Genomic DNA, 12567 nt, shown 5'->3' with positions numbered 1-12567 from the left:
CCATTGTGAACATCCCCCTCACTGGATACATGTTTTTGCCTGCAGCATTTTAAAAAGGCGCCTGCGCTGAAGTTTGTCCAAATAAGAATGAGGGCAAGTGCAAATTTCCCGAAGAAAATTAACCCAAATTGCACCAAATCTGCCCAATCCAGTTACCCTATGAAAGCATAAATCATATCATGAAAATGTATCGAGCACATCTCAGTCTGCAATATATTAAATTGGTGTAATTCAGGATAATACTTGCGGTGATATTCCAGGTTTCTGTAAAACTGGGAAATCAGCTTATTCCTTTATCAGCTTGGGGTCCTAATGTGCCACTGTTGATGTTCTCAATGATGCTATTTAATGTCGGGGCATCACTGTTAAAACAGGACTCCTGAGAGGTATGATGAACTGCATATCATATACTCTACAAAGTACACTGGAAATCTAAATTAACATCTCATGAAACTGCCTATGGTGAAATTGATTCTTGTGACCTTACAGAAGTGATGGTGAGGCAATTTGAATATTAATGAGTTCGCTGAGCTATAAATAGAATAAACTTAAGAAATGCACTTTAATATTAAAAGGGGTCTTTGAATCCCAGCAGCACATTTTGTTCATCTAAAGATGCAACAATACTTTCTCAACAGTGAAAATAATGATGCATTGAAAATAGATATAAACCAAAACTGCATGTTATATATGGTACACTGTACAGGGTATGTACTATGTCAGTGCATGGTGTATGCATGTGTAAGAATAGAGTAAAAACATCTCATCGTATCATGACTGAGGTCAAAAGCCATAATGTCATGCAATGCCCATCTAATTGTCACACGTGGCAGAAGTCACTGCGTGTACAAACAATAAAATCAGGAATAGTCACGGATGTTACAACAGGAAAACCTAAATAGAAAAGGTCAAAATGGGTGAGCTGCAATGTTCCGCCTAAGCTGTGCGCGGGCGCGGCCGAGGCCGAGCAGCAATCTGGAAGGTACTGCGTAGACCATGCGCATGTTTTTCCCTCTCAGATACCATGGGGCAAATTGAAAGATACCGCGCATTGAAATAAAAATTTAGGGGGAACATTGGTGAGCTGCCTAAAATACAATTTAAAGGGATGATTAGCAGGGTGTTCAAGTCTGTTGTATTCGTATGATATTTGCAAGCTGTTTCAGTTTTCCTTTTGGTCTCATGAACCTTTCAATTGTGACACAGCCTCATAACTCACTTTTGGTTGTTATGTTCTAAATCAGGGGTGGGCAATTATTTGAGCCACTTAAGTTTTGGTGAGCTATTTCGGGCTGCACACCAATGTTCCCCCCAAGGTGCGCAGCCGTGCAGTCAAGCACCAGTAGTGAGGTCCCGGGCAAGCCGCTCACCAGCTCCTGCCGCAAAGTTGTAGTGTAAAATAGTAAAATCTTCTGTTACTAAATGAATTAAATGATTGATTGATCAATGACATGTTGTACTGAAACACTAAATTGCTCGAATCTGCGGGGCTGCCAACACGAGGGGTGTTCTCTATTTAGTGTGCAGAGTACAGGAGCCCGAGGCTTTGCAAGGCCTGAACTACAATCGTGTCAACTGGAATCCTTGTGCTCCGTGACCCACTCCCATGTCTAAGATGGTGATGAGAATTCCCCTGCCATTGTACTCTGCGTTCCGGGAGAGGAAAGACACACGGCTGGAATCATTCTTTGACAACCAGTCATCAGGGTTCAGGGTGGGGTTTGCTCAGGGCTTGGAGCGTGGGGTGAGTTCAGGGCTCAGAGTGTGGGGTAAGTTCAGGGCTCAGAGAGTAAGGAGTGAGCTCGGGGCTCGGAGCATTAGGGTGAGTCCGGGGCTCGGAGCGTGGGGTGAGTCCGGGGCTCGGAGCGTGGGGTGAGTTCGGGGCTCGGAGCGTGGGGTGAGTTCGGGGCTCGGAGCGTGGGGTGAGTGCGGGGCTCGGAGCGTGGGGTGAGTTCGGGGCTCGGAACGTGGGGTGAGTTCGGGGCTCGGAGCGTGGGGTGAGTTCGGGGCTCGGAGCGCGGGGTGAGTTCGGGGCTCGGAGCGTGGGGTGAGTTCGGGGCTCGGAGCGTGGGGTGAGTTCGGGGCTCGGAGCGTGGGGTGAGTTCGGGGCTCGGAGCGTGGGGTCTCTTCGGTAAAACCAAGTCGTCGAGCTGAGTAGCCATGACTCATTGAGGAGGAGTGTCCCGTGCACCGGGCATCAGCGCCCCCACCAGCCAGCAATGAGCGGGTGTTTTAGAAAAGTGTTTCACGGCGCCAGCATGGGAGAGAGCTGCAGGCAGACATTAGGCCGGCTCCGATACACAAAAGGGAAGCTGATCTGCATCTGACATATAGCAGCAGTCTTGGCAGCATATATTTTTTTTTAATTGCCTTAGTTCAGGGTCGTAGCCTGCTCTCAGACTGCAGGAACCCTGAACCAGCTCTCCTCAGGGCCCCCCTCGCAAGACTCCAACAAATGCCCAGCTCGAGCTCAGCGGGCCAGATAGAATGTTGTATTTTTCCCACCGCTGTTCTAGCTAATGTGTACACTTTGACATGTCCCAAAGTAAGACAAATTGTGAGGTGAAGCAGCTAGTTTAGATACAGAGTCATCTAGTGTGCAGACTGTGCAATCTTCTAACTATCTATAAATAGTTATATTTAGTTACCACCTGTCACCTGCAGTGACTGAGCCATTGTGACTCTTAGTGTAAATAATGATCTTTGTGAAGAGGTCAGGTTGTATTTCACTTATAAGAAAAACCAAAGGGATAAAAGATGTGCTACAGGTTGAACCTCCCTTATCTGGAACCACCCTTCGCCTAGAGCCATTCCCGGCCGCTCCGACATGAACAAATTGAAGTCCTTCCTCGCTGCCGACTCCTGCAATCGCTGGCCTAACCCTGCGATCCACCAACCTCCCACCCACAAGGTCTCTCTGCCACATTCCCAGCCCCAAACCAACCGGCCCCCATATCCCCTTGCTCAGTACCTGTAGCATCCAATCTAACATGATCACCCCTTGTCCAGAAAAATCCCTTATCCAGAACATGCCAGGTTCTGAGGGTTCCGGCTGAGGGAGGTTCAACCTGTATAACAGTGATATTCTGAGTAACTGGTGCATGTGTTGCAGTATATAGTATGGTACTTTTTCAGTGTGTTCCACATATGCTGCATGGATTTGAGTGCCCGAGTCTGCCTGTCTGTGTGATATATTAATTCTATTATTCAGATCGGAATTTAGTGCACAGTTTATGTTTTCACAGGAAAATGCTCCCAGCAGCCCTTTATATAAATCACATCACACTTTAATATCCACATATATAAAAGTGCCAAATACAAAATTGATTAATTCCACTGTACTGTTTCTGCAATTGGATTATGATTATATTTGGAATTTCTTATACATTTCAAAGAAAAGTTTAAAATGAACAGTTGGCAATAAATGTATCCATTCTATCAAACAAATGGTTCTGTTTTCTAGGTACACCAAGCTCAAGCTTCAAACAAACCAGGATGCCCGGATCCCTGTCAAAAAGTATGTGATCCCACATTACCATCTGGGCAGATATGACCATTTCATAACCTTCTGAATACTGTATGTTGTGCTCTCCTTATGCGGCTCAGTGTCAAATTTTTATCTCATAATACTCCTGTGAAGCACCTTGGGATGTTTCACTACATTCAAGGTGCCATACAAATACAAGTTGTTGTTGTTGTAGCAGAGGCCTGTAATTATATTCCATGGCTCTTCCGATGGCTCAGTTAACAAGTATGCTGCCAAGTGTTAATCTGAGCCAGAGGGACCAGTAAATCCCAGGTTAAATTGCGGAGTTAGACTATCGCAACTGGGGCAATGCTGACAGCATCACACTTGACCTCAGAATCTCAGGCGAGGCCAGAGAAGAATCAGCTGGTGTTCCTGCTTCTAATTGTCATTCAGGGATTCCTGTTGGAAAATGCCTGTGTGGATTTCAGGCGCAGACAGGATCGGGTTTCTTTGAGCTCTCCGTTTGGTTAAATCGCCTGCCGGCATTCACTGCCTAGACTCATGCATGAAGAATCACCTCTCGGGCAAGATACTAGAAGGCAGCCTGTGACTGTGGGACCAACCCTGGCGAATGTCAGCAAAAGAGATGGGGCGGGGGGGGGTGGGGGAAATTTAATGGGGATTCAGTAAATTTGTAAAGCGTTAAATAGATGGTAGAGTTCCAGGATACATGATGATCATAAATCCAAATAAAATAACGTATTTTTTTTTGTGTCCTCCAGATTTTATTTTGTTTTTGATTTTTATGCTACTCAGAAAATAAAATTCCCAGGTTTTTGCATACCATAACCTAGGTTAACTGGCAGGCTGACAACCTATTCGTCGGCCTCTCTTCCAATCCTACTGTGTAGCCAGGCCTTTGAGATGTCAGAGAATGGCATGTGGTTGCACTTTAGCATTTTGCTGACCCCTGCCTGGGAAGTGGTTGGTTACTATTTGGCAGTTAGCTTCGACTGGATAACAGAGATGAAAACTGCACAGGGATTTGTGGATATGAACTACTAATGCTCTGTGGATAGTGAACACATATGCTTCACATATTCTTCTCTTTTAAAACTATTTCAAGACAATGTCAGCTTTGCATTCTTCTTTTGAAATTTGGAACTTCTGCAACTGCTTACTAACCACTGTCACAAGATATTCAGTCTGTGTTGTCAGTACAGGGTAGCATCATCATCATAGGCAGTCCCTCGGATTCGAGGAAGACTTGCTTCCACGCGAAAAATAAGTCCTCAGGTGACTGAACAGTCCAATATGAGAACCACAGTCCCTGTCACAGGTGGGACAGGTAGTCGTTGAGGGAAAGGGTGGGTGGGACAGATTTGCCGCAAGCTCTTTCCGCTGCCTACATTTGTTTTCTGCATGCTCTCAGCGATGAGTGTCGAGGTGTTCAGCACCCTCCCGGATGCACTTCCTCCACTTAGGGCGGTCATTGGCCAGGGACTCCCAGGTGTCAGTGGGGATGTTGCACTTTATCAGGGAGGCTTAAGGGAGCAGACCAGAGTTGAATGGCAAGAATGGTTGAACAGGCTGGAGTTTTTGTTTTTTAACCTTTGGTGATCATGAAATATGTCTTGTATCTGTAAAGTATGCACTCCCATGTTCCGCCACCAGGGAGCTCATCCCCTGAAGTCCCAAGGGACCCCAGCATCCCTTGGGAGCACTGTATATAAGCTGGCCCCTAAGGCCTGTTCCTCACTCTGGAGTGTCTTATTAAAGACTGAGGTCACTGTTACTTTAACCTCCCTGTGTGCAGCCTCATCTGTGTTAGGAACACAATAACTGCCGACGGGAATACGAATCTAACGCAAAGAAGCAACAAACTTGTGGAGAAGTTCTCGGAGGGTGAGGACTGGGAAGCCTATGTTGAACGGCTAGACCAGTACTTTGTAGCCAACGAGCTGGACAGATAAGGAAGTGCTGCAAAAAGGAGAGCGGTCCTCCTCACAGTCTGCGGGGCACCGACCTACAGCCTTTATGAAAAATCTTCTGGCTCCGGTGAAACCCACAGATAAGTCGTATGAGGAGCTGTGTACATTGGTTCAGGAGCATCTTAACCTGAGGGAGAGAGTGCTGATGGCGAGGTATCGGTTCTACGCGTGCCAGCGATCTGAAGGTCAGGAAGTGGCGAGCTACGTCGCCGAGCTAAAGCGACTTGCAGGACAGTGTGAGTTTGATGGCTACCTGGAGCAAATGCTCAGAGACTTTTTTGTACTGGGCATTGGCCACGAGACCATCCTACGAAAACTTTTGACTGTAGAGACACCGACCCTCAGTAAGGCCATTGCGATAGCACAGGCGTTTATGTCCACCAGTGAGAACACCAAACAAATCTCTCAGCACACAAGTGCTAGCAATGTTCATAAATTAACTGGACTGTGCTTGCGAGCAGAAATGTACAGGGCAGAAACCACGAATCTGCAACTGCCAGCAGGCCTCAGGTGACCCAGATGACTCAGAGTCTCCAACAAAGGATGAATGTAAGGCTATTCACACCTTGTTGGCATTGTGGAGGTTTCCATTCAGCCTATTCATGCCGCTTCAAAGGGCATGTTTGCAAGAGCTGTGGAACAATGGGGCACCTCCAACGAGCTTGCAAACGAGCTGCAAGCTCTGCAAAACCTGCTAACGACCAGGTGGCAGAGGAAGATCGGTCCATGGTGGATCAAAGCAATTTCGAGCCTCAGAGAGAGGAGGCAGATGCTGAAGTACACGGGGTGCACACATTTTCGATGAACTGTCCACCTATAATGCGAAACATAAAGTTGAATGGCTTACCCGTAGCCATGGAACTGGACACTGGCGTCAGCCAATCCATCATGAGTAAAAAGATGTTTGAGAGACTGTGATGCAACAAGGCACTCAGACCAGCCCTGAGCCCCATCCACACAAAACTGAGAACGTACATCAAAGAGCCTATCACTGTCTGGGCAGCGCCATGGTCAAGGTCACTTACAAGGGCACGGTGCATGAACTGGCACTCTGGATTGTCCCGGGTGATGGCCCCACACTGCTTGGAAGGAGCTGGCTGGGCAAAATTCGCTGGAACTGGGATGACATCTGAGCATTATCACATGTCGATGAGGCCTCATGTACCCAGGTTCTAAACAAATTTCCTTCCCTTTTTGAGCCAGGCATTGGAAACTTTTCCAGGGCGAAGGTGCGGATCCACTTGGTCCCAGAGGCACGACCCATTCACCACAAGGCGCGAGCGGTACCTCACATGATGGAGAGAGTGGAAATCGAGCTGGACAGGCTGCAACGCGAGGGCATCATCTCCCCAGTGGAATTCAGCGACTGGGCCAACCCGATTGTTCCAGTACTCAAAAGTGATGGTACGGTCAGGATTTGCGGCGATTATAAAGTAACTATTAATCATTTCTCGCTACAGGACCAATACCTGCTACCAAAAGCAGACGACCTATTTGCGACGCTGGCAGGAGGCAAGACGTTCACCAAGCTCAATCTGACTTCAGCCTACATGACGCAGGAGCTGGAGGAGTCTTCGAAGGGCCTCACCTGCATCAACACGCACAAGGGACTGTTCATCTACAACAGATGCCCGTTTGGAATTCGGTCGGCTGCAGCAATCTTCCAGAGAAACATGGAGAGCCTACTCAAGTCGGTACCACACACGGTGGTCTTTCAGGACGACATATTGGTCACGGGTCAGGACACCGCCGAACACCTACAAAACCTGGAGGAGGTGTCCAGCGACTGGATCACGTAAGGCTGCAGCTGAAGAGGTCGAAATGCATCTTCGTGGCAACAGAAGTGGAGTGTTTGGGGAAAAAGATCGCGGTGGATGGCATTTGGCCCACAGACGCCAAGACAGAGGCTATCAGGAACGTGCCCAGGCCACACAATGTCACGGAGCTGCGGTCATTCCTGAGACGACTCAACTATTTTGGTAACTTCCTACCGGGGTTAAGCACCCTGTTAGAGCCCCTACATGTGTTATTGCGCAAAGGTAAGAACTGGGTAGAGGGAAAAAAAACAAGAAATGGCTTTTGAGAAAGCCAGAAACATTTTGTGCTCCAACAAGCTGCTTGTATTGTATAACCCGTGTAAAAGACTTGTACTAGCATGTGATGCGTCGTCGTACGGAGTCGGATGTGTATTACAACAAGCTAACATTGCGGGGAAGTTGTAACCTGTTGCCTATACTTCCAGGAGCTTGTCTAAGGCCGAGAGGGCCGACAGCATGATTGAGAAAGAGGCATTAGCGTATGTGTTCGGGGTAAAGAAAATGCATCAGTACCTGTTTGGCCTCACATTTGAGCTGGAAACCGATCACAAGCCCCTCACATCACTGTTCACTGAAAACAAGGGGATAAATACTAATGCTTCAGCTCGCACACAAAGGTGGGCACTCACGCTATCAGCGTATAACTATACCATCCGCCACAGGCCAGGCACCGAAAACTGTGCGGATGCTCTCAGTTGGCTACCATTGTCCACCACGGGGGTGGAAATGGCGCAACCCGCAGATTTGTTGATGGTCATGAAAGCATTTGAAAATGATAAATCACCTGTCACGGCCCGCCAGATTAGGACTTGGACCAGCCAAGATCCTCTGCTGTCCCTAGTAAAAAACTGTCTACTGCATGGGAGCTGGGCCAGCATCGCCGTTGAAATGCAAGAGCCAATCAAGCCGTTCCAGCGGCGAAAGGACGAGCTGTCCATTCAGGCAGACTGCCTGTTGTAGGGTAACCGCGTAGTGCTACCAAAAAAGGGCAGGGAGACATTCATCTCGGATCTCCACAGCACACACCCGGGTATAGTAATGATGAAAGCGATAGCCAGATCCCACGTGTGGTGGCCCGGTATCGACTCTGACTTAGAGTCCTGTGTACGGCAATGCAACGTATGTGCTCAGTTGAGCAACGCGCCCAGAGAGGCACCACTAAGTTTGTGGTCCTGGCCCTCCAGAGCATGGTCGAGGATCCATGTCGACTATGCGGGCCTGTTTCTCGGTAAAATGTTCCTGGTGGTGGTGGATGCTTTTTCAAAATGGATTGAATGTGAAATAATGTCAGGAAGCACCGCCACCACCACCATTGAAAGCCTGAGGGCCATGTTTGCCACCCACGGCCTGCCTGACATACTGGTCAGTGACAAGGGGCCATGTTTCACCAGTGTCGAATTTAAAGAATTCATGACCCACAATGGGATCAAACATGTCACCTCGGCCCCATTTAAACCAGCCTCCAATTGGCAGGCAGAGTGGGCAGTACAAACAATCAAACAGAGCCTCAAACGAGTCACAGAAGGCTCACTCCAAACCTGCCTGTCCCGAGTACTGCTCAGCTACCTCACGAGACCCCACTCGCTCACAAGAGTGCCCCCGGCTGAGCTACTCATGAAAAGGACATTTAAAACGAGACTCTCGCTGGTTCACCCCAACCTGCATGATCAAGAAGAGAGGCGGCGACAGCAACAAAATGTAAACGATGGTCGCGCCACTGTGTCATGGGAAATTGATCTGAATGACCCTTTGTATGTGCTAAACTATGGACATGGTCCCAAGTGGATCGCGGGCACGGTGATAGCTAAAGAAGGCAATAGAGTGTTTGTAGTTAAATTAGACAATGGACAAATTTGCAGAAAGCACCTGGACCAAACAAGGCTGCAGTTCACAGACTGCCCTGAACAACCCACAGCAGACTCCATCTTTTTCGAGCCCACAACACACACCCAAAGGATCAACGACACCACGCCGGTCCAGGAAATCGAACCCATCACACCCAACAGCCCAGCAAGGCCAAGCTCACGTAGCAGCCCTGCAGGGCCAACAACACGCCAGCCCAGCGAGGGCACAGCCAACACACCAGAACAGACATTTGTACCGAGGCGGTCCACCAAGGAAAGAAAGGCTCCCGACCGCCTCACCTTGTAAATAGTTTGCACTTTGACTTTGCGGGGGAGTGATGTTGTGTATCTGTAAAGCATGCACTCCTATGTTCAGCTACCACGGAGATCATCCCCTGAAGTCCCAAGGGATCCCAGCATCCCTTGGGAGCACTGTATATAAGCCGGCCCCTAAGGCTTGTTCCTTGCTCTGGAGTGTCTTATTAAAGACTGAGGTCACTGTTACTTTAACCTCCCTGTGTGCAGCCTCATCTATGTTAGGAACACAATAAAATATTTATGTCAAGCTTCCCTTCAGTCGATTAAATGAGTGGCGTAGATTCGCTGAAACAGGAGGTGGTCTATGGGCTGTGGACTGATTGGGTGAAAGGGCATTTTCTCATCCTCTGTTTTTTATGAAATGCATTATAAACACGATTAAATTCCAACATCACCAATCTTGTATTTTTCTTTTTTTTTGTGCAGCATTTTCCGGATGTTTTCTGCTGACCGAAAACGAGTAGAAACTGCATTGGACGCCTGTGGCCTTCCTTCTGGCAGGGTAAACACTTTAGCCGACAAACTCATTCTGTTCCTACAATTAAACTTTCATGAGCAAAAGTCAACAATAGACCTATTTATTTTCCCTAGCTAACCATTGTATGGGATTGAATCAAACCTTGGTTATCGTTTTTCTTAAGATTGTTTTTCACGCAACATCTGCTGCCTATTTTCAGTGCAAATGTTTTTTAACTCATGAAATCTTGTCTGCAACAACATCACTGTAGGATATTGTAATGTATATAATGACTCGAAAGACTTGTTACTGTAAACTCACTCAGGTGCAAACCTGGTTCAACTTTATTCGCGCCCCAAGTGCGCACATGACATGATACTCGCTCTTATATACCAGGGCCTGTGCATACGCGCGTACACCCGATGACCTCCGACAGTAGTGCCCCCTGGTGTCTAGTGACCCCAAGCATCAACACATGACAACATCCCCCTTCAAAATCTTAGTATCAGTCTCTTTACAAATTAAGATAGTCTGGAGCTTTTCGCTCACGAGTTGATCGTCTCAGTTAAACTCCAGTTCTGGGCAAGCATTTTGAGTCAGTTAGGACTGAAGGCTGAGTAACCAATCTAATGGGAGTGTTAATGACCCTATCAGAGACTGAAAGTCCAGATTCAGTAATGACAGCAGAGTCTTCTGATGAATGAACATTGGTTGGTTGGTCACTGACTGCATCTTGCTCAACCGATTCCGGTTCATCCGTGTGCCGCAGTTTTATCTCATCAACATGTTTCCTGCATGTTTGCCCATTCTTGAGCACAACAATAAACACTCTGTTACCCTCCTTGGCCATAACAGTACCGGCGAACCACTTTGGACCTTGACCATAATTCAGCACATAAACTGGATCGTTGACAGAAATGTCACGTGACACAACAGTACGATCATGATACCATTGCTGATTTTGACGTCTGTTTTCAACATGATCATTCAAATCGGGATGGACAAGAGAAAGCTTGGTCTTAAGACTTCTCTTCATTAGTAGTTCAACAGGGGAGACCCCAGTGTGCGTGTGAGGTCTTGTCCTGTAACTAAGCAATATACATGACAAACAAGTCTGCAGTGAACCCTGAGTCACATGTTTCATGCTTTGCTTGATCATTTGAACTGCACACTCTGCTTGACCATTAGACGCAGGTTTGAATGGAGCAGACCTCACATGTCTGATACCATTGAGTTTCATGAACTCCTGAAACTCCAGACTTGTGAAGCAAGATCTGTTATTGCTCACAACAATGTCAGGCAAACCATGAGTAGCAAACATGACACGAAGGCTCTCAATGGTACCTGTGGACGTACTGAATGACATAATAATACACTCTATCCACTTTGAATATGCATCCACCACAACAAAAAATATATTTTCAGGAAAGGGCCCGCAAAATTGATGTGTATCCTCGACCATGGTTTAGATGGCCATGACCAAAGACTCAGTGGAGATTCCGCTGGTGCTTTACTTAGCTGCATGCAAGTATTGCACTGATGCACACATGATTCCAGATCAGAGTCGATTCCAGATCAGAGTCAATTCCAGGCCACCAAACATGAGCCCTGGCAATGGCTTTCATCATGATGATACCGGGATGAGTGCTATGTGGTTCATGTACAAATATTTCTCTGCCTTTCTTAGGCATAATCACACGATTGCCCCACAGTAGACAATCTGACTAAATGGATAGTTCATATTTGCGAAGGTTGTAAGGTTTGGTCTCATCACACATTTCCATAGATATTGCAGACCAATCACCACAGAGGACACAATATTTCACAACCGATAAAATAGGATCCTGGCTGGTCCAGATCCTCACTTGTTGAGCAGTAACAGGAGTTCCTTCACTCTCAAAAGCATCCATTACTAACAACCAGATCTGCAGGTTGAGGCGTCTCCACTTCAGGTGTGGGCAACGGCAGACGACTCAGTGCATCGGCACAATTCTCAGTGCCAGGTCTTTGAGGAATAACATAATCATAGGTAGACAATATCAGCGCCCACCTCTGGATACGGGACGATGCATTGGTATTAATACCTATGTTTTCCGAAAACAATGAAATGAATGGCTTGTGATCTGTTTCAAGTTCAAACCAAAGACCAAACAGGTACTGATGCATCTATTTGACCCCATACACACAGGCCAAAGCTTCTTTTTCTACCATGCTGTAAGCTCTTTCCAACTTTGACAAACTTTTCGAAGCATACGCAACAGGTTGTAGCTTACCCAACTCATTTGCTTGTTGGAGTACACAGCCAACCCCATATGATGAAGCATCACAGGCCAATAGAAGGTGCTTACATGGATCATAGTGAACAAGCAGCTTGTTCGAACAGAGCAGATTCTTGGCTTTCTCAAAAGCTCTATCTTGAGATACACCCCAGACCCAGTTGTTGCCTTTTCTAAGGAGCACGTGCAGTGGCTCTAATAAAGTGCTCAATCTGGGTCAGAAATTACCGAAGTAGTTGAGCAGCCCAAGGAATGAATGCAGCTACATCACATTCTGAGGTCTGGGTGCATTTTTGATGACCTTGGTTTTCGAATCAGCAGCAATCTTCCTCCCCAGGAATTCAACTTCAGGTGCCATGAAGACATACTTCGAACGTTTCAGTCTGAGTCCCACT

At 47.1% G+C, this 12567-nt stretch overlaps 1 protein-coding gene across 3 annotated transcripts in view; it reads left to right on the top strand.

The window, feature by feature from the left end:
* Window positions 1-12567, top strand: part of plcb1 (phospholipase C beta 1) — a 1109102-nt gene that overhangs the window by 672323 nt on the left and 424212 nt on the right. For all 3 annotated transcript variants that reach the window (XM_070889862.1, XM_070889863.1, XM_070889865.1), the window contains exons 6-7: window positions 3464-3517; window positions 9866-9941. In XM_070889862.1, coding sequence (XP_070745963.1) covers window positions 3464-3517; window positions 9866-9941 — 130 coding nt within the window. The remainder of the gene's footprint in view (window positions 1-3463; window positions 3518-9865; window positions 9942-12567) is intronic.

The sequence above is a fragment of the Pristiophorus japonicus genome, chromosome 9, assembly GCF_044704955.1.
Source record: "Pristiophorus japonicus isolate sPriJap1 chromosome 9, sPriJap1.hap1, whole genome shotgun sequence".
NCBI lineage: Eukaryota > Metazoa > Chordata > Chondrichthyes > Pristiophoridae > Pristiophorus > Pristiophorus japonicus.
The sequence above is the reverse complement of the archived record's forward strand: the minus strand, read 5'-3'. Positions and strand labels throughout refer to the sequence as shown.